The sequence below is a fragment of the Phalaenopsis equestris genome, unplaced genomic scaffold (assembly GCF_001263595.1).
Source record: "Phalaenopsis equestris unplaced genomic scaffold, ASM126359v1 Scaffold000761, whole genome shotgun sequence".
In the NCBI taxonomy this organism is placed as follows: domain Eukaryota; kingdom Viridiplantae; phylum Streptophyta; class Magnoliopsida; order Asparagales; family Orchidaceae; genus Phalaenopsis; species Phalaenopsis equestris.
The window spans coordinates 415,804-438,961 of NW_018165201.1; the positions used below are offsets into that span (position 1 = coordinate 415,804).

At 36.7% G+C, this 23,158-nt stretch overlaps 1 protein-coding gene across 1 annotated transcript in view; it reads left to right on the forward strand.

Annotated features, from left to right (window-relative positions):
• LOC110030968 (transcriptional corepressor SEUSS) overlaps positions 1 to 22,745 on the forward strand; it is a 39,466-nt gene extending 16,721 nt beyond the window's left edge. Inside the window, exons 7-9 of the mRNA XM_020733974.1 lie at positions 2,425 to 2,518; positions 8,125 to 8,194; positions 21,385 to 22,745. Of these exons, the coding sequence (XP_020589633.1) occupies positions 2,425 to 2,518; positions 8,125 to 8,194; positions 21,385 to 22,259 (1,039 nt within the window). The 3' untranslated portion in view covers positions 22,260 to 22,745. The remainder of the gene's footprint in view (positions 1 to 2,424; positions 2,519 to 8,124; positions 8,195 to 21,384) is intronic.
• Positions 22,746 to 23,158: the final 413 nt, after the last annotated feature.

The following is a 23,158-nucleotide window of genomic DNA, read 5'->3' on the forward strand; positions in this document are numbered from 1 at the left end:
AAAAGAAGAATTTTTAGCGTCACAGATTGTTCTTTTAGACTCCCTGCGAGCCGTTTGATATTTTCTCCAGTTCTCTAAGCTTTTACATTTAAACCAATTTTTATAACATAACTTCTTATATTTTATCTTTTCTTGCACATCATTATTCCACCACCAACTATTTTTATTTGTAAATATTTTTCTCTTTGATTCTCCAAGAACATTTTTTGCTACATGTTTAATAGCGTTTGATACTTTATCCCACATCACATTTGATTCTTCATGAATATCCCAAATTTTTAAATCTTGAATTTTACTCATAAAATTAATTTTATTTGTATCTTTTAAGTTTCTCCATATAATTTTGCAATGTTGAGTCTAAGTATTTTTTATTTTACAACTCTTAATCTTAAAATCTACAATTAATAAACGATGTTGGGTATTTAAATTTTCACTTGGAATAACTTTACAATCTTTACAATCACGACGATCTCTTCTTCTCATAAGAAAATAATCAATTTGTGTTTTATTAGATCCACTCTTATAAGTAATAAGATGTTCATCCCTTTTCTTGAATAAAGTATTAGTAATAACAAAATCAAACGCTAAAGCAAAATCTAAAATAACTTTACCTTCTTCATTAGTTACTCCAAAACCGTAGCCACCATGAATATTTCTGAAATCTTCTACCACTCTACCGACATGTCCATTTAAATCTCCTCCAATAAAAATTCTTTCTTCAAGAGGTATCATTTGTATTAAGTCTTCTAAGTCATTCCAAAATTTATCTTTAGACTCTGTATCTAAACCTACTTGAGGAGCATAAACACTTATAATATTAAAAATCTTAGTATCAATGATAATCTTAAGGGCTATAATTCTATCACCAACTCTATTAATTTTTACAACATTATCTTTCAAACTCTTATCTATAATTACACCTACACCATTTCTAGTGCGACTCTTACCAGAATACCAAAGTTTAAAACCTAAATTATCAATCTCCTTAGCCTTTTCTCCCACCCACTTAGTTTCTTGAATACATAAGATATTAATTTTCCTATGAATCATAATATCAACTAATTCCATTAATTTACCATTGAGAGTGCCTATATTCCAAGATCCTATCCTAATATTAGTTTCATTAGTTTCATGGACTAACTTCTTTACCCGCATTCGCCCGTAATTAGTTTTATGGACTAACTTTTTTACCCGCATTCGCCCGTAATGTGGGAACCCTTGCTTATTTAACACTACACCCGGGCGCCGGTGTAGCGGGCCTTGCACACTTTTCACTGTATTCAGGCTATACAGCGCGTCGTTTTCAGGGGACGCCCTAGCACTTACACAATAATCAAAAAGATTCATGTCATGATTTTTTCGACAAGTTTTACGCTGGCTGTCAACTACCTAACGCAACCCTCCACTTTTCTCATCCAGGCTTGGTTGAAGTGAATAATAAAATGGGGATGTTAATAGTAGAATTCAAGTTGGTTGGTTGAAGTGGAGGAATGCTTCGGGCCTTTTGTGTGATTGTGATAGAAAGCTAAGACTGAAAGGAAAATTTTATAAGACGGTGGTGAGACCTGCAATGCTCTATGGCGCTGAATGTTGGCCTTTAAAAGAGAAGCATAATAATAAGTTAAGTGTTGCCGAGATGAGAATGATTAGGTGGATGAGTGGCTTTACACTTAGAGACAAAATGCAGAATGAATATATTCGTGATAGGGTTGGTGTAGCTCCTGTGACAGACAAAATTAGAGAAAGTCGCCTTAGATGGTTTGGTCATATTAAACGTCGACCATTAGATGATCCGATTAGGAGAGTAGATGTTTTAAATTCGACTTGTGTTAAGAAAGGCAGAGGTAGACCTAGGAAGACTTGGGCTTATTGTATTAAAAATGATCTTAATTTACTAGAACTAAATGAAAATATGACACTAAATAGGGCGCAATGGAGAAAAACATTAAAAAAAAATGAAAATTAAATCTAACATTCCATTAAATCGAATTTTCGAGTGTTCCATTTTATTCCTCGTGCTCAATCTCTTTTACGACGTAAATCCAGATTTAATAAATCTTATTGTGAGACGGATTTATTCTGTCATCACGCACTTGCTTCTCCCATCCAATGTCGCACCTGGATTTTAGCAAATCTTGATTTTTTGTATCTGATAAATCTAAATCTGAGTTGCAATCAAACACCGCCAAAGTGTTTATTGGAATAGAAGTATATATTCATTGAACTATATCAAATCTGTTGAATGCTTTAGAGTTTTATCTAGCCTTTCTTATCATTGAGCCATTCATTAAAAAGAAAGCAGCAAATGTTGGTTTGTTTTTTTGTTCTTTTTATTGTTTAATCCGTAAGATTATTTATTTTTTTTAATATAATTATGCTCGTTTAGCGTGGAAAATTAGACATGTTTTCTGGTTATCCTTGCAGCTTTGTGGCTTCTGCTCGCCAGTTAGCTAAAGCGTTGGAGGTGCCGTTAGTTAATGACCTGGGATATACAAAAAGATATGTACGTTGCCTTCAGGTATGATGCTTATTGGCTTTATTGCATTTTCCATGGGTAACTGCTAACTTGTTTGAGCTTAAGATTACATATTGAAGTGCATGTTTTGGTAAAATCATTTTTATCGTGGTTTTATTGCAATTGTACAAATATGTTTCTTACCCTTTTTAAAAGACAGAAATTTGGTTCTTTAGTTTCTTGAATTGTCGTGGATTTTATTGCAAAAATCTTACTATCTTTTAGATGGAAATTTCTACTGAAGATATATTTAAGTACACAGTATGAATAAAGAAAAAGAGGCTTAGGCCAGTCTAAAGAAAGCATTGTTTTTCATTCCTTTTTATTTTAAATTTTAAGAGGTCATATCACTATCACTCTTATCCACAAATGCTAGGCTTAGATAGACATAGACCTGTATAAAAAGGGGTTTTTGTTTTAGCTTTCAGGCAGGTTCTTCAGGATAATGTGCAGAATTGGTAGACGGGTTTCGAACTCACTCCGCTTGTTCACATCGACCAAACAGTTTAGGTTTTTTCCTTTCTGAGGAGTTGGCCGGTCTAGTTATCCTCTTATTATATATTTGCTGTAGTGAAAGTCTAGGGTTTAGGCTTTTGCTTGAGTTCATTCGGGACAATTGCTGTCGTTTTCGTTTTTTCTTTCGAGGGCTATATCCAAGGTTCTAGTGGTGCTCCAACTATATCTAACGCCCGACCCAGTGATTATCCGCATCCTCCCACATCACTCTTGACCTTCCCTTCCTTGCTGCTGCGGCCCAAAACAACCTCCTTTTGTTGTTTTCTGCGGTTGCTGCTGTCTAGCTGCCTTCCCTGCTCTTCCCTTCTTGCCGCAGCAGAGTAGAGCAGCGTCTTGTTGCAGCTTCCTTTGTTATCCTCTTGCAGAACCAACCACCAACCACCTTTTGTGCTGTTTCCTATTGCCTCCACTTTTCCCCAACCTTCTCGCATTGCTTCCAATCATCATTTCTCGTTGCGGCCCTCCAGAAACCCACAAACCTGCTGTCCAAGCACTCTCAGAATATGCTCCAACCGCTATTATACTTTATTCCCACGCCCATACGAACATTTGCGCCACTTGCCGCCCCTTCCAAATCCCATAACCGACCATACCACTTCGAGATCGAACCCTAGTGTGAGTTTGTGCATCATGTTTGTTGTTATTTCATATTTCAATGTGTTTGGTTGTAGTCTCGTATTGATTTCAGTAAAAATATTTGCTTCCTATTGTTGTTTGTGTTAACTCCGACATCATTTGGTGGCGGAGCTAGCCGAACCCTATCCCTAAACCCCCTACTTAACCCTTGATTTTTCTTTCTTGCCCTATCTCCACCTACCCACACTTAAAATCTAAATCACGCCATTGAAGAGACAATTGTCGGAGATTTGATTGGGAGGAAATGCCAAAATGTCGTTTATGAGAAATCCACAAAGTCGTGTCCAGGAATCTTCTATAAAGGATGTGCTTCGGGAAATTATTGAATTACAACGGAGGCTTGCTACCTTTGGGAGGATGATTTTCCAAAGGGTCTTCGCTACAACAGTAATTTGCAAGATCGAAAGAATGCAGTAAATCTCTTCCACCAGTCAGATTCTAGAGATGAACCATTACCCAAAAATGTTGGCTTGAAATATCATAGGAGCCTGTATCTTGAATTAAAGTTTGATTTTTCATATTTTGACTGCTAGATGTATTCAGACGAGGTCATCGAGAGGCTCCAGACTGTGGAATGTGTCTTTGAGTATCAAGACGTCCCACCGGACAAAATGGTAAACTTAGCCGTTAGCAAGTCAAAGAAGAGCACATATCAGTGGTGGGAGAACTTGAAGACTTTTTTACATCGAGAAGGGAAAAGTAAAATTACTACTGGTCTAAAGATGAAATGAGAGATGTAACACCAATATATACCATTTCTTTACAGAGAGGATATTCAGTCATAGCTTCAAAAGTAGATAAACAATATCACTGAATAACCGTCACATCTTACAGACAGAGTTCGACTTTATGATTAAGCAGTTAGAATACACCCAGAAAAAAATTTAAGCCAACTCCACCTAAGGAGAAACTAGTTTAGAGTGGAGAACTGGTGAAAATTAACATTTTCAAATCCGTCATATCTAGGAAGTGTTTCAAGTGTTTCAGAATTTGGCATATTGAATTAGATTGTCCAGTTAGGAAAATGATCCCTTTCACCGATCAAGGAATAGTTGAAGAAACGGGCAATTACATAGTAGACACTGAAGAAAGTGAGGACACAAAGAAGGAGCACTAGAATCCATCGATGAGGGAGAAAAACACATAGTTCAAGTTGAGCCCATGAGAGGGACTTCAACAAAATTAATATTGGTAGTTCAAGACGGTCCTAATTTCTAAAAACCGACACATCATGACACATGGCAATCTCATATAACAAAATTTTGGACTTCTCAAATATATAGTTTACATCATAAGTTGCTCATGCTGATAGAGGTCTAACATGTTAGAGATGAGACTTTTGCATGACTTCTATAATATTATATGAGGTTGTGCGGATGTTAAATTCAATTCAACAGTGTAGCCATCAACATATGACCAGACATGAGGGATGAACTACAGTGTTGGAAATTGTCTTAGGAGTTTAGTGGAAAGGAAATTCTATAAACATATTCAGACACTACTTGAGAAGAAGAGACCTCTCTTGAGTGGTGGTTGCTAGTGAGAGTTTCTTAGCTTGTCAAGGTTTTTTTCTAGAGTTGATTCCTCCTTACATGTTTATTAGGCACGTCCAACATGACATAGGAAGTGGGAGAAGTAGTTTACAGATGTGATGACTCGAGACATAATTCATGAGAATATTCATCTATCTACATTGCCTAGCTCAGGTTGTGCCAAAATAAAATAATTATCTATCTATAGTGCCCAACTTAGGTAACGCCACTGATGGGATCACGATGAACTCAATACAATTGCGACTTAGTAATCGAACATTGCGACATACATGGTCCGAACGTGCCCTAGTTGCAAACAACCATGATTCGATCTAGCTTGAAAGCAAATTACGGGTTTGTGAAATACAATGATGATTCTAGCTACCAAAGCCAATTGAAGGATCTCAATGCACATGAGTGTAGCTATCGTAATTGTAGGGAGTATTGAAAGTAAAAAAATAGATGATTTGGAGAAGAAATCAGATTAAGAGGTAGGGCAACTTAAATTCAGGATAGTGGAAAGATTTTTCTCCATTGACAACTGATTCGAGAACTTGTAGGAGATGATAAGGAGGCGTATCGAGATTCAATGCAAGATCTTGCTGGCGGTTCGGTTTGCAAATCATAACCAAGGGTTGACCGCAGATTCATTGGATGAACTAAAATGAAAAAGTGATCGAAAGAGAGGAACACGAGGAGTAAAGCTTCCACCATTAAGAACCTTCTCCCAGAGCTCTGATGGGGGGGGGGGGGGATTAGAGATTTTTGATGGAGGCGGTTGGGCTGAATTATGGAGAAGGGTTATGCAAGGGGTATGGAGGAGCACGAAGAAGAAAGGAGAGAAGCCGAGATGGGGTATGACATGATCGAAGGAGGGAGTTTTACCCTCGATACATGGGAAAAACTGCTGGGAGAGAGGAAGTTGGGTGAAGATGCTATGGATGAGAAGTTGAAGCTGCCGATCTTCAAGGGGGAAGATGCATATGAGTGGGTGTATCAGGCGGAGCTCATGGTTGCAAAGTTGTGTTTGGAGGGGAAAACCTAGCATGGTTTCAGTGAAATGAGGCTAGATATCTAATTTTCTTGTGAGAATAATTTAAGGATTGCTTGTTGGAATGTTTTCTGAGCCATTCAGGAAGGAGTCTTACACGAGCAATTCCTTGCATTAACTCAGGAATAGACTATCATGAAGTATAAGATGAGTTCAAGCAACTGTTAGGATGACTAAGGGGGGATATTTGAAGCAGTTTTGGAGAGAAATTTCATGAAGGGTTTAAAGTTCGACATACGTGGAACACTCCGACTGTTGAGACCACGAGGATTGGGGTAGACGATGGAGCTAGCCTGGATGGTGGAGGATAATAAGTAGATGAAGTAGGCCAACAAAAGCAGCACTATGGGAGAATTAAACAAGAGCACCTCGACGACAATGACACCGAGGACACTTACAATGCCATTTAAGGGGGATGTGCCGAAGGAGAAGAATATAGGCCCATGAAGAGGTCAACTTCATGCTGCTTATAGGGAGGGATTCAAGAGAAGTGGGCAAAAAATTTATGCTTCCTGTGTGATCAAAAGTTTACCCTAGGGCATCCTTGTGAGCATCAGATGTTGCAGATTCTCATAATGTGTTATGAGGAGGCAGGGGAACTTGATCCCGCATCAATTTCTTTTTATCCACTTTGAGGATTGATTAATTGTTTCTTACAAGAAAGCAAAATAGAAGAAAAAAGGGCATCTTCTCTCAATAAATTTCTAAGAAGAAAAAAAGCTAAGAAAGAAAGATGAGGTAGAAGCTTGTGATCTGCCACACCTTGAGATCTCTCTTGCTTAAAGAAGACGATAAAACATCCTCTAACATGCATGCTTGCTGCTGTCTCGTTTGCGAGCATGCACTGATTTGTTGCAAAACTAATAACATGTATGTATAAGTTATGCATATCAAATGTCATTTAAGAACCATTAATGCTGCTTTAATATTTCAACCCTTTTCATTAAATAAGAATTGTATATTTTTTGTTCTATTGTATGTATTGACTAGAAATAGCATTGCATGATTTAAAACTTGATCTTTATTAACAAGCCTGCACATCAACCATTTAAGCTGAGCTTAGGATCTTGCTTAAATATTTAACACTTGCACAGCTTTTATATATGTTGGGGTAGTCACTGCTCCACCTTTTAGATGATAGTTGAGATCTTCATCTTTAGAAAGTATTTTATGTAATGAGAAAATTGTCAAAATGATCCCCTAACTCTTTGCAAGTGGTCTTTTTAGTCCTAGAGTTTATGAAAGTGTCCTAGTCCTCAAGCTATATTAATATGAGTTGAAATAGTTCCAAGTGAGGACTATTTAGCAGGTTAGGGATTAATTTAGCACTTTTAAAAATTCTAGGACTAAAATGATCCTATGTGAATAGTTAGACTATTTTGGCACTTTATTTTTTATTTAGTGGCCAATTAGCCATGCTCATTCTATTGTTATCCAGTCCTGGCTTTATATTGTTACAGTTTCCACAACCATCAAGTAAAAACGGTGATTCTTTGGCAGTAGGGTATGGGTGGGAGGAAGTTGCTTTTAAGCTTTAAGCAATTGCATTTATGTTATATTGGTTTCATCACCATTATTACTACTCGTGACTCATTTTTTTTCAGTTTTGCATTATGATTACCCCACATCTTTACTCATAACTTTGATGAGGATTTTGTAATTATTTCATTTTATGAATGATTTTATCTCAAGTGAGTATTGAGACATCCTTTTTTTGTTGTGTTTATTTTATTCTAATTCTTCATTAATATATTACTCCCCTTTCTCTTTGAACTTGCAAAATTAGTACTATGTATGATTGCTTTCCAAACCAAATAATTCTGATAAAGCCTTTATTTCATAGTTTTTCTTACTGAAATATTCTGATTTTGCAGATTTCTGAAGTGGTAAATAGTATGAAGGATCTGATCGATTACAGCAGGGATACTGGTACTGGACCTATGGGTAAGTGTTGCTGTCTACTCTTGTTTATTGAATTTTTGAGTAGTCGATATAATGTTGCCGTCTTCTGCAAGAAAATGGGTCTAAATTGGAAAGCTTTAACTGTTGGAGTTCTACCTTTTGAAGCTGTTTGATGGTCTCAATTGTCAAAAACCATGTGGATTAGAAATCCATGCTATTCCATGGAGTTGTGTAAGCGACGATGGACAGTTTGATGGAACACAAATTGAAATCTTGAATGTGATGCTAAAGTAAGATTGAATTCATTGATGATTTTTTAGGTTCACATTCATTAAGTTATGGTATTTTTTTTACTTGGTTGATTACTGGCACATCTAAAGAATTAATGAAGTTATGGTATTTTTTTTACTTGGTTGATTACTGGCACATCTAAAGAATTAATGAAGTTGAAGATGGACACTAGTGAGTAGCTATTTAGTTAAAAAGATTTCTAGACTTATATTTGCAAAGAGAATTATAGACAGCTTGTGATGAAGCGGGGATAATTTGAAGATGATCTCCATGAATAGTTCTTTGTCATTTAGATTTCCAGCCTTCCTCCTTGCAGTATCTTGTCATAGGGGTATACCCTCACTCTTTTAAGCGTTCCTTTAAATTTGAGAGGAAAAGAGCACTCAATAGCACATATATTTTTTTATTTAAGGTATTATTATTATCATATAGCTGATCAACACGTTATGTTATATAAAGCAAGAAACTATCTATGGATCAATAAGTGGGTACCGGGAGTCAACACTTTGTGGAGTTCTATGGTTTTTAAGGAGGTTCCGAGTGTACAAGTTTTTTCAATGTAAGAATGATTAAGCGTAATTTCGATGCTCATTAATGGAGTTGGAGCGTTAATTTGGAGCAAGTTAGGAGTGGGGGCTGATGATGCTTATCTGATAGTATGGTTGTGGTGTTATGATGACATGACGGTCAATATGATTATTTGAAAGGTAAATAATGAAGTGATGGCCAAAAGGCTTGATCAGATGTGATGGATAATGCTAGATTAAGGTTACTTGGATTCAATCATCATAACATATATGACTTACTTGACTCTTGCATAGTTTCACACATGACTACACACAATTTAACTCAATAGACAACATCACCCCAATTGACTAGGTCAAGGTATATGACATCTTATTGCTCATAACATCGACAACATAACATCGACAAAGGTCACCAAAAAAAAAAAATGATAAAGCGATAATAGCACCTAAATTTATGTGTTGCATAGATTCTCTTTGAAATCGAAAGATTATTGCTTTTGCAAGAGATTGACTCAATTGTTGCAACTCCTCCATTGTAACCATGAATCTTACGAAAGTGTAATTTTGTGCTAGCGAATTGCATTTTGTTGTACTATTCCATTTGATGTACAAGTGAGTTATCTAAGATTTGACTAGGTTGATGAGGTTTAAGATGATGACTTTTATTGGCGACGACAACGGCGATGGCGATGAATAATTAGAGCATCAACATGCAAGTCTTTACTAATTATGGAGGTTACAAGTATATTTTGAGTCTATGTCAAGGAGTTAAATTCATTCGATTAAACTTTGAAGAGATTCCCATATGCATTGGAAGATGCACTTTATAAGCATTTTATGGATCTTTCTTGTATTTTTATAAGGTTCAAGTTCCTTATTCAATAACTTTTACCCTATCTCCTTTTTGAATTATACAACCCATTTATGTAAATCATTATATGCCTCATAATTTAGAATAATTTCTGTTGAATTTCTCTATGTAAATCATGCGCTCTTGGGACACTAAGAAGGATCTATTCTGACTTGGACTAGTGATCAATGAGTAAACATCAAAGCATGGAAGAGAATTGTGTAGCATGCGAATTGCTCCGTAATCTTAGCATGAGTTTCATTTAAGGGCTGAATATTTGTTAATTATGAAGCTTGTAGTTGGCCATTGGTTAATTGGATAAGTGTGCAACTAAACGCTTGAATGCTACACTTGAAGAATCATCATAATGAAGCTATTGTAGCTGCTGTACTCAGTGAAGGAGAATAGTGTCTTCTTTCTTATTCATTAGATCCATCAGTCTTGTTATGGAGGAAAAAAATGATCACCCTTGAATTCATTAACCATCCTACCAAAGAAAAGGAATATGAAAAGACATATCAAAGAAAATGGACCATGTATCATGGTGTAAAAGATAAAAAGACAATCTAAAAAACTTGGTTGGTGCATGCATATGTTGCAAACATGCTCTGGCTGTCAGTCCCTTTTGAATTTGTTTAATTTTATATATTTTTTATGCTTTCATATACCCATATAATATTTTGAAATGGAATGATGAATTTATTTCCGATTATTTTCTTTGCTAGAAATGTGATGGAGAAGTCTTGGTGTTCTTCTTGAGGAGTTGATTGTCCATCGATTAAAATGATATTTGGAATTCTCTCTTACAGTGTCCATTGTTATGGTATCAGAGTCAATGGTATTATTGCATTTTGCTTGTGGGATGAATTTGATGATTCTTCCCTTTTTTTAAATTTCTTTGGTGAGATGCTTCTTCCTTGCATTGTGTAACCTTGATCCTTGTTTATTTTCAAAATTTTTATTCCTGATGCTCATAAACTTTACATGTTTTCTTTTACTTTTCTTTCATTGCAAATTGTAGTAGAAATTTAGCGTTTGTTGAATCCAAGTGTTTGTCCTTGGTGTGATATTATCCTTCTTTGATTTGACTGGAATAACTAATTTGAGTTAGCATATAGAGTTTTCAGAGATTATCTAATGCTATTATTGTTGCACCTTAATGTTTGCTGATTTTTCTTTGCTCTGCTTTTATAGGTTTGCATTGCATGTTTCATTTTTTACTGTTATTGCCTATTTGCGTTCTTTTGCATTGATATGAAATCTTTTCTATTATTTACAATTTAGTTCTATATGGATGAATTATTGAAGAGGGGGAGAGGCGCTGCAGGAAAATGAACGAGTATTATCTAATGCTATTATTGTTGCATCTTAATGTTTGCTGACTTTTCTTTGCTCTGCTTTTATAGGTTTGCATCGCATGTTTCATTTCTTACTGTTATTGCATATTTGTTTTCTTTTGCATTGATATGAAATCTTTTCTATCATTTACAATTTAGTTCTATATGGATGAATTATTGAAGAGGGGGAGAGGCGCTGCAGGAACATGAACGAGTATTTTGATATTTTTTATGAATTATCTTTTTTTCTGTATTTTTTTTTGGTAAAATGTGATAATTGAGTGGTGTATGAATTGTTCCATCACCTTTGCATATATTTTTTCGAAATGGTTGATTTTTTTGTTAATCATGAAGGCATGTAGTTGGCCTTTCGGTTAATTGGATAAATGTGTTACTGACATCTTGAAAGTCAAACTTAAAGAATGTTCATAATGAGGCCGTTAGTGGTGGAAAGCTTCCTCTTGAAACTATTCATTGGATCTATCAATCTTTTTATGAATGAAACAAAAGATTAATTATGGATGTATCAACCATTGTTCCAAAGAAGATGAGTATGAAGAGGCATATTAAGGAAATTTAATGCATAAAGGTGTGGTAGATGAATAGACAAACAAAAATAAAATTACTCCTTAGTAGAGGCACACGTGGCCGAATGTTGACATCATTTTTAGTGAGGTCTAGTTTTCTTCTTAGGGTATAGGGTATAGTATGAGGATTCTCTCTTTGACTATCTTAGAGCCCTAGAAATGGAATCCACCTCATTTTAGAAGTCCAAACTACTTTACCCTTCTGGAGTTCTGCATGTGTGGTCTTGGCCTCTAGCACTTAGGAGACTGAAACCAACACGAGGAAACTCAAAAAGAGTCTCTATAGGATCATTAAGTAATAGGATCGTCTTATGCACAATTTGCACATTCACTCGTACAAACTTTGCAATTCGGACAGTTGCACGTTAATTATTGCAATTCACGTCACCTACGTCTTTATATGCTGCATAATTAATCAAAACTTAGATAAAATTTTTGAAACGATCGATTGCAAGATGAAATTTCATGTAAATCAAATTCGACGCATTTTTGACCCGATCGTCGACGAGGTTGTCCGAACAACCTTGGATGATGAAAGGGACTGCGTCGGCGCGTCCGAAATGTCGGTTTTAGCTAGGAATGACACCCATTTTGCTGCCGCACATAAATAAATTGCACGAAATTTGACGCGTTCTAAATTTAAAAAAAAAGAAGAAAATCCTTATTTTAAAATTCCTAATCCCTAAATTCACGCACACGAGAGGCCGCTTGCCTGTCCTGATTCTGCCTCCCTTTTCCCGTTCGCGAGCTCTAGCCAAACCCGATCACCTTCTCCCACAAGCTGTCGCGCCTGAACCCTAGGGCCAAATTCGTCCTAGCCGAGACCCTCTTCTTCGTGCGTCTTCGACTCAAGGCCCCCTCCTTGTACGCTCGCCTTTGCCTAAAGCCGTTCGATGCAGCCACGCTCCCTGCGCCACCTGCTCCCACGCCTCTGCGACTTTGTCGCTACTTGTCGTTGCAACCTTGTCGCCACTCCCCCCCGTTGCCTTCAAGCTTCAGTTCACTTTAGGTAGGTATTGGTAACATCTTCTCTCCCTATTTGCCTATAAAAATCTCATTTGGGGATGCTTTTTTGGTTGGCCAAAATTTTAAGAAGGCGAGGTGCTACCAAAATTTTTCTTAGGCTTGTTCTTGAGTTTGCTTTGGATCTGCATCAAGAGGTAACCCTCTTCCTCATTTCTTCAAGCATTTGGAGGAATTATCTATTTTATTCTATTTTCGTGCCTCGGGTTTAATATGTTACTTTGGATTTGCAACCTATATCACTGGTTGCTTTCAAGGTATGCAATGCATCTCCTGTACTTTGAGTTTGATTTGCTACTTGAGTCGTAGCTTGATTTGAGTTTATGTTCAGCTTTGTATGTCTTTTTTACAAACTGTAGCAAGTCCTGAAATTTTTGCATTCCCACCATGTTTAAACCTACAAATGTCTTTGAGAAATAAACCTTAAATCTACCTTGCTCTACTCTGTTTAAGTTTTACGGGATGTTCGTTCCTCTTATTCTTAGATGCCCTTGGGTAGCAGATTTTAATTTGGATTAGTTTAGGGAATAATTTGTTATTCATTGCAGTTTTAAGTCATAAATAAAACATTTGCAGCATTGCAATGAATAACAAATTATTCCCTAAACTAATCCAAACTAAAATCTGTTACCCAAAGGCTTCTGAGAATAAGAGGAACGAACTTCCCGTAAAACTCAAACAGAATAGAGCAAGGTAGATTTAAGGTTTATTTCTCAAAGACATCTTTTGGTTTATACATGGTGGCAATGCAAAAATTTTAGGACTTACTGCATTTTGTAAAAAAAGACATCCAAAGTTGAACATAAACACAAATCAAGCTACGAATGAAGTAGCAAATCAAACTCAAAGTACAGGAGATGCATCAAAGCAAAACTCAAGAACAAACCTAAGAAAAATTTCGGTAGCACCTCCCCTCTCCTTAAAATTTTGGCCAATCAAAAAAGCCTTCCCAAATGGGGTTTATAGGCAAAGAGGGAGAGGAGATGTTACCTATACCCACCTGAGGTGAATTGAAGCTTGAAGGCGACGGGCGGGAGTGACGACAATGTTGCAATGGCAAGTAGCAACAGTGGCAGAGTCGTGAAAGTAGGTGGCGCAGGGAGCGTGGAGACATGGAACGACTTTAGCCAGAGGAGAGCGTACGAGGGGACCTCGAGTCGAAGACGCGCAAAGAAGAGGGTCGCTGCTAGGACGAATTCGGTCCTAGGGTTCGGGCGCAACAGCTCGCGGAAGAAGAAGGGGATAAAGTTCGGCTAGGGCTCGCGAACGGGAAAAGGGAGGCGAGATCGGGACAGACGTGCAGCCTCTCGTGTGCATGAATTTAGGGATTAGAGATTTAGGAATTTTAAAATAAGAATTTTTCTCCTTTTTTTTAAAACGCGTCAAATTTCATGCAACTTATTCGTGTGCGGCTCCATTGCAAAATGTATGTCATTCATAGCTAAAATCGACGTTCCAGACGCACAGACACAGTTCGTTTCGTCATCCGAGGTCATTCAGACAACCTCGTTGATGATCGGGTCAAAAATGCGTCGAATTTGATTTCCTTGAAATTTTGGCTCGCGATCGATCGTTTCAGAAATTTTATGCAAGTTTCAATTAAGTGTGCAATATATAAATACGTAGGTAACATGAATTACAATAGTTAACGCGTCGACCGTCTGAATTGCGAAATTTGTGCACGTGAATGTGCAAATTGTGCATAAGGCAATTCTAGGGTTTAATGATTCTAAAGAGACATTTTTTTGAGTTTCCTCATGTTGGTTTCGGCCTCCTAAGTGCTAGAGGCCAAGATCACACATGCGGAACTCCAAAAGGGCAAAGAAGTAGTTTGAACTTCTAAAATGAGGTGGATCCCAATTCTAGGGCTTTAAGATAGCCAAAGGAAGAATCTTACGACTAGATCCTAACCATAAGAAAAAAAAACTATATCTCATTAAAAATGAGGTTAACAAATGGACCTCCAATAAGTGTGGTGTGTCTAACACACCGCGCGTATTGTCGTTCACTGAAGAGATCAACAAAACCAACACAGATGTCTATGCTAACATACATAGAACAAAACGTAAAATTGATTGAGAATTGTTTTTGCTGGAAAATTAACAAGTGAAATTTCAATTTAGAGCTTTGAATTTGAGTTTTTAAGTTTCAAATGTGGATTCAATTTGCTTTGTTTTTTCTCTTTTGATTTCAATTTGGAATTTAATTTCAATTTTGATTTCAATTTAAATTTGGATTTGAATTTTGATTTTGGGGAAAGGCATGTGAAAATTTGCAGGATTTTGAGTAATCAGACTATCTTGCACCTACCCTAGATTTTCATGAACTTGGAAAACTTCTGGAAAGGATGCAGAAACTTGTGGAATTTAAAGGAATCGGACGACCTTGCACCGACCCTAAAATTTCGTGGAATTTAAAGGAATCAGACAACCTTACATCGACCTTGAAATTTGATTTGAAAGATTGCGTAGGAGGGGCTCCTAAAGCAACGCGAAATTGGATGTAAAATTCTCAACCTTTGAGATTTTGTGGAATTTATAGGAATCAGACGACCTTGCACCGACCCTAGATGAGATAGGAGGGGCTCCTAAAGCAACATAGAATCTGAGGTAAAATCCTCAACCTCTCGAAGTTCGAGGAATTTAAAGGAATCATATGATATTGCGCCGATCCTGGAATTTCATGGAATTTAAAGGAATCAAACGACCTTGCACCGACACTAGAATTTGATTTGAAAAATTTCGATAGGAAGGGCTTCTAAAGCAACGCGGAATCGAATGTAGAATCCTTAACCTCTGAAATTTAGTAAATTTTAAAGGAATTAGACGACCTTGCACCGACCCTAGAATTTCCTGGAATTTAAAGGAATCAGACGACCTTGCATCGACCCTGAAAATTGATTTGAAAGATTGCGGTAGGAGGGACTCCTAAAACAACGCAAAATTGGATGTAAAATCTTTAACCTCTGGAATTTCATGAAAGCAACGCTGAATTGGATGTAAAATCCTCAATCTCTGGAATTTCGTGGAATTTAAAGGAATCGAACGACCTTGCACCGACTCTAGAATTTGAGTTGAAAGATTGCGATAAAAGGGACTCCTAAAGCAATGTGGAATCAGATGTAAAATCCTCAACCTCTAAAATTTGATTTGAAAGATTGCGATAAGAGATCCTAAAGCAACACAGAATCAGTTGTAAAATCTTCAACCTCTAAAATTTGATATGAACCATTACAATAGGAAGGACTCTTAAAGTAATGCGATATCGGTTGCCGTGATCTTCAACCTCTAAAATTTGATATTAACCATTACAATAGGAAGGACTCCTAAAGTAACGCGGTATTAGATGTCCATATCCTCGATCTCTGGAATATAGTGTGAACCATTGCGATAAGAAGGGCTCCTAAAACAATGCGGTATCGGATGTCGTTATCCTCAACCTCTAGTATTTGATATGAATTATTGCAAAACAATGTGGAATCAGATGTAAAATTCACATCCTTTAAAATATGATATGAACCATTGCAAAGCAATGCTAAATTGAATGTAAAATCATCTTTTTATAGAATTTGATATGAATGATTGCGATAGGAAGAGATCCTAAAACAACGTGGAATTAGTTGTAAAAATCTTCAACCTCTAGAATTTGAGGAAAGAAGATTGAAAGGAAAATGACAACAACACCCGATTGAGGAAACTTAACTTGGTAACGAGTCAGACGAAAGGTTTAGACTTAAAATTTTTTTGTTGATTTTTTTTTTGTTCTGATTTTATTTTTAATTCTGATTTATTCTTTCGTTGTTATTTATTTGTTTCATTCGTTGAGGAATTTATTGTAGTTTTTTTGTTGTGAAATTTTGTTGTATTTAGTTATTTTTTATTTTATGACTTTTCTTTTGTTATATTTATTTGTTTAGTTAGTATTTAGACCCAGTTTCAGGCAAGTGTGACATTTGTGCTTTGTAGAACGAGGTTGTCTTTGAAATATCACGAGTCACAATGCTTCTTGAAATATCGTACACTGACTAAAGGCAAGTGTTAGAGAATAATCCACTCTTTAAGGTGCTATCGAAATTATATTCTTTCAAGTACCTATAAAGATGTGTTATCTCTAAGAACATCACAGTTGAAGAGGCCGCAACTTCGTAGCTTCGTTCGTAGTAGTTGTTGTTTGCTTTCTCACTGATTCTGTAAAAGTTGTTCAACTTATCTTTGAGAATAACTTTGACGTTCTTCGAGTTGCCATCGGAGTTGTATTTGCTGGGCGTCGAAAGATACAACTTAAGGTTGAATTTCCATTAAGTGCTACTATCATCTTCATTTCTTTAGTTCTTTTTTCCTGGTCCTAAGCATATTTCATAATTTTTGCTCATGTGATTAAAACTTTTTTTCATTGTCCAAATATATTTCCGAATCAATAAATAGTCGACCAAAAGACCCAAGATCTTTGAACTTTTTTTTGAATATAATATCTGAAAAATTTTCTTAAGAGAGTTTTCAAGTTTTATTGATCAGAGGAGAATTCAAACACCAATTTTTGATTATACGTCCATTTTGAGCTTCTTCTTAGGGAGACTCTTCTTTTGTTTTGATTTTTTGGATCAAGCTTTTCATCGAATCTTTTTCTTTTTTTTTCTTTTCCCCCAATTTTGCTGAGAATTATTATATCTGGTAGAACATAATTTAAGGATTTTGAATGTTTGAATTTAGACACCAATTTTTGATTTTATGCTCACCTCAAACTTCTCTCAGGGGACTTTCACACAAATTTTTTTTTTCGCTCCCTTTGTTTTTTTTGAGAATTACTATATTTGGTGAAACATATTTCTTTTAAGGATTTTGAATGCTCAAACTCCCTTGACTAATAATCCTCAAATATTTTTTAAGACAAATTCTGAGATATCATAACTCATTCAAAAGTCAGGACCCAATCACGTGGTTAGGCATAGGGAAGGAGGTAGAGTTAATGCTCTGTGTAAATTGAAGGGTTATGAAGGTTCAATGGTTTACAAGTATTTCCATGGGATGAGCAGTTGAGGAATTGTGGTTTCAGTTCTTATTAACAGAGTTTGAGCATTAATTTGGAGGGGGAAAGAGAGGCTTGGGGTATGTTTTGTAGGAGAGATGTTGGGGGTATATTTTTACATCAGTAAAATAAATATAATGAGTTTTTACAAATATTGTCATCTTATATTTGGATGCAAAATACATTTTTAATAAACATTGCATTTGTTCTAGAGGGTAGCATATAAAGCAGCTCTTTCACTCTGGCAGACCTACTCTTGCTAGGACGTGGAAACATTTTTTAGTGTGAAGGTTGGATTTGGTTGACCAATTCAACCCCACATGGTTTTGGCTGTGCTTGTATTTGTTGGTCTATATGAATGAGCATTTACTTAAGTTAAGGTTATTGGTGTAATTAAATTGTCATCATGGATGACACCGTTTACTAATTCTCTTCCGACTAGCAATCTTTCAACTTTTTCTTTCTCATCACCCAAAAAATCGGGTTAATGATTTGTTCTCGTCTTTTAAATCCTATCTTTTCTAGCCCTACCTCGAAACACAAACTGCGGGAGCAATTTTCAAAGCTTAGGTAGCGCTAGTCGAATTAGCTGATCTCTATACTATGAAATATGCAATGTGAAATCCAAGCTCTTCTTCCTATCTGTCTAGTGCCTGTTGACAGGCCTATTTAATGGTTTAACTAGAAAAGGTGAGTTAGAAATTCATTACTATCTTTTGAAGCAGAAGAGTGAACTATTCATTCATGCTCGCATGGTATGAAAGAAATCAGATTGTTCTTGTTCCGGATTGTATTCACCTTCTCACCCTTCCATTTTGATTGAGTTTTATTCACCTTCTCACCCTTCCATTTTGATTGAGTTTTGAAGGGGGATGCTCATTCTGCTTTTTTTTTTTAAAAAATGAATATCTTTCTTCGAAGTCATCATCTCATATCCGGGCAGTCAGCACAAAAAGAATGATTCTCCAATGAGGGGCAACTCTCTGTGATTCGATATGAGTTGAAACATAAAAGAGTTGATCCTATTGGTTCTTACATTTTTCTTTTGTTAAAAGGAAAAGGTCGTTTTCTTGTGCAAATGGAAAGGGAGGGACTAGGCTTCCTCCTTTTCCATTGCTTTGTCAGCGTAGTTTAACTTGAGGATTCCAGTTGGTCTATTTTCATGACGGAGAGTCGGCGCGTCGTGAAGTGAGGATTGGGGGGAGTAGAGCGAAATTGTCGTCAGAGGTATTTTGAAGGTCTAAAATTGGCAACGAAAGAAAGGCCCGATACTCAACTAGAGGAGCGACCTATTGGTTCCCCAAACCTCAACCCAACATCACACTTTCTCAAGGTCCGAAGGGATTGAGTGCCCAACTACCGACTTCTCTCTGAGTTGTGTTATCAGAGCCGAGCCAGGAATAGCAGTTAGTGGACACCTACCACTTCTCATCTGTGAGAGGCCCTCTTTAGGACATTCAAAAAAGATGTTCACAATGGAGAAAAAAACTCAGTCATGGGAACTTGTACCACTTAATGTGCTGGCAAATGAAAACCACCTCCTATCCAATGAATAAGCGCGACCCATTGAAAGTCTCAATGGGAAGGGCTGATAGGAAAATTTTGATCGAGATAATGGCCGCAGAACTATTGAAGATTAGTGACATCGTACGTGTTTTATGAAAACAAGTATTTGGATACCTAGGAATGGTATATATGCTGATGTCTTGGTTTTGTCACCACATTTATGCAGTAGGTCTAGATGTCGATTCAGTTTTGGTTTACAGTTGCTACAATGATTATTGTTGTACCAATTGGAATGGAAATCTTCTCATGACTAGCTACACTATACAGTGGATCGCTACGAATTATTACACTAATGCTATTTGCTCTGGATTTCTTTCTCTATTGACAATTGGAGGACTAACAGAATTAATTATAGTTAATGCTTCACGATACCTACTACTCAGTTGCACACTTCTACTATGCTCTACCAATGGGTGTTGCATTTGATATATACTGCATAGATGCGCCCTTCCTTTATGTTCTATTAATGGGTGATGTATATGCTTTATTTCCAACATTCTACTTCTTGACACAGGAAATCATTGGTAAACCTAGGCTATATACATTTCTTAAAAGTATATCTAGTACTACACCAAACATTATCGCAATCTCGACAAAATTACAATTGCAAACAAAGTCACACAAATATCTCTGGTAAGTCCATTTCCATCAACGTCCGGTGTGATCGAGGATATGTCTAGTGTTTCTTTCATCAATCATTCGGGTTTGAACTGTCACACTGAAATCTTGCTACAAATTGGATACGAGTTAGGCATCAATTGAAGATGAAAGAAGTAGGCCAGATTGCTGCTAAGGCAGACAAGCTGGCTTTGAAAAGGAATGAGATGAAGAGAGTTAACTTGTTAAGCAGCCCTTGTGGCTGCGGGGAACCAATCATTAATCAGGTCAAAGAAAACTTCTAAACATGAATCCTATGATCCCTAAATTTCACTCCTTGTAATATAATGAAAGCTGCTTCTGTCACTAGTGATAGGGCAAAGGGAGAAAGACATAGGAAAGAGGGATGCCTACTTTCAATCAATTGATTGACCATGGTAGAGAAGAAAAATGGCCTGCAAACTGTACTCGAGCTTTGGATCAATGTCCCTAAAAGCAAGGAGTATGCCCCTGTGTTTTGACAAGAACACCGAAAAACCCCTTTCCACGGAAAGAGGGATCCCTAGAAGCAAGGAGTATGCCCCTGCGTTTTTTTCTGTTCCATCTTGTTTGCCAATATTAAGATTAGCACTGCAAATCATTGGAACGAATTTATCTTTTCATATTTTATCCACTCTCTCATTATCTCTATACCTCCACTTACCTGACTCACCTCTGCCACTTTATTCATTCTTTTTCTCTCCGCACTGCCGTGATATTTCTTATTTCTACCCTTACACTTTACATCTTGTTTTCTTCTTCTTGCTATTCTGCCTCTTCCCCAACCACTGAAATTAGATGTGGCCATAATGCAGAACTTGTTGCAGGATCTCCACACTTTTAATGGGGCTGTTTTTTTTTTAATAATTTATGGGGCATTTACATACATAGCACAGAATTTTTATTTATGTGCATTTCTCACTCCTAAATTTTCATATTTACACATAACACTAAAATCTTTAATATCAAATAAAAAATAGCAACAATCACCACTTTTAAAAGTGAAACCCACCTTTTTCATGCATAGATTTAAAGCACCAAAGTGCCATGTATGTAATTTGAAAGTTTTGGTGTGAGATATGTGAATACACAAGAACTCTGCGCTAAGATATATATATATATAGATAGATAGATAGATAGTGGTGCTGTTTTATTCTGATTGTGCTTGAATACAGTAGCTCGTTTCAAACTTGAGTGAAGTAGGCTCACCATGCCAAAATCCAAATTGAGATGAAAAGGGCGGACCTTTCTTAATTATCTTGATTACTAAAATGTTTTATACAAGTGTTTCTTTTTGTACTATTGACAGCTTTATATGATAGACAAGTTTATTATAATTTCTGCTCATTTTTTTCTTCTTGGATTTATCCTGCTCATGTTTGCTGTTCAGAAAGCTTGATCAACTTCCCCAAAAGGAATTCTTCAATCCTACATTCTCAACAACCTCAGCCACAAAGCTCTCAACAAAACGCAGCTCAAAGTTCCAGCCAAAACGATCAGAACTCTTTAAATTTTCACGGAACAGCTCTGGTTTCCACTAATAACAGCGCACCAACAGTTCATAATTCCCTTAATACTCCATCAATTACTTCCACCTCTGGACCTTCTATCATCAGCCTTCTCCACCAGAATTCAATGAACTCCAGGCAAGAAAACATGATAAATGCCTCTAATAATAACATATATGGCAATGGAAATCCTGTCCAAATCCCTTCAGCCAGCTCTTCCAACTCCATGCCTCCATGCCAACCCAATCCCTCTTCTCCTTTCCCCCCAACTCCAACTTCCAACAACAATATGATTCCCAACACTCCCAACATGTCCGCAATGGCGCAGCAGCCTAGTCAACCCCGCGAACCCGATTTAACCGAGTCGCAGAACTCGGTGCAACAAATATTGCACGAAATTCGTATGTCTTCCCAGCTGAACGGTGCTGTTGGTGCCATGGCAAATGACATGAAGAGGATTAATTCTGTTGCCACGAGTCTAAATGGCGGCTACTGCTTAGTTGGTAACGGAATTGCCGGCAGTCTCACCGGCAATTCTGGCGTCGTCGGGTTTGGCGGTATGGGCGGGATTGGTTCGTCCATTACTCCGAGCGGAATGAAGGCAACCATGACGAATAACGCTTTGAACATCGACAACAGAGTTGGAATGAATCATTTGACTCAGCAGCAGCAGGATATGGAAAACCGGTTGCTTGGTGGACTTGGATCTGTTAACAGTTTCAGTAACATGCAGTTTGATTGGAAACCATCTCCATGAGAAGTAATTTGCTCTGTAAATTGATGATTACTTTGTATTCATAATCACCAGCAGATATAGTCCTGATATCAAAATCTGGAACCAGCTTAACTTCAGGCCTTAAAACGTGGCGAAGAAGATTAGTCTATGTTGGTTTGCTAATTTATCAGAACGAGAAGGAGATCTCTTCATCTTCACAGCTCTCAGTGGTTGAAAAATACAAGCTTTATACTGCATTGAATCTTTCCTATAGGAGGCTAAATTATAGCCGTTGGCTATTTGGGGAGAGTTTGTTTATAGAAGAGGGAAGTAGAAAGCTGCATCTTCTGTTAACTGTGATATGGGCTTTATTATGACAGAAAAAGCAACCAAAAAAAAAAAAAAAGTTGGTCTGATCAATCTTCTAGGATTTTGTAAACTATAATTCCTGACTATAGTTTTGTTATGATTTGTATTTAGCTGAATATGTGAAAGAATTTATAACAGGTGAGTGCGTCGAGTGTGGTTATTGTTGATTCTACTTGCTTGAAATGCTTGCACTGTATTTGTACTTGTCTGCATAGATGTTATAGTAGAGAAAATGAATGACGAAGCTTAGAAATGTTTAAATTCTGAAGGAATTACTTCAAAAGTTCAAAAAGATGGATAAAATATGGAAAAAAAAAAACAAAAATCAGATGCCATTCTCTGCATGAAAAGTTGTTTATACAGCAGCAGATGTTGTACATTTTATGTTTTTTTTCTTTGTTGTGTTCTATATTTGGAAGTATTTGTTGGCTTCAATATAAATGTGATGTGTAGAGGCATTTACATATATGCTACACAATTTCTGTATTTACATATCTAAATTTTGATTTTCATATTTATATCACTTTAGTCAGTCTTATCAACTGTAATTTAGTTGTGTTATTACATATGTA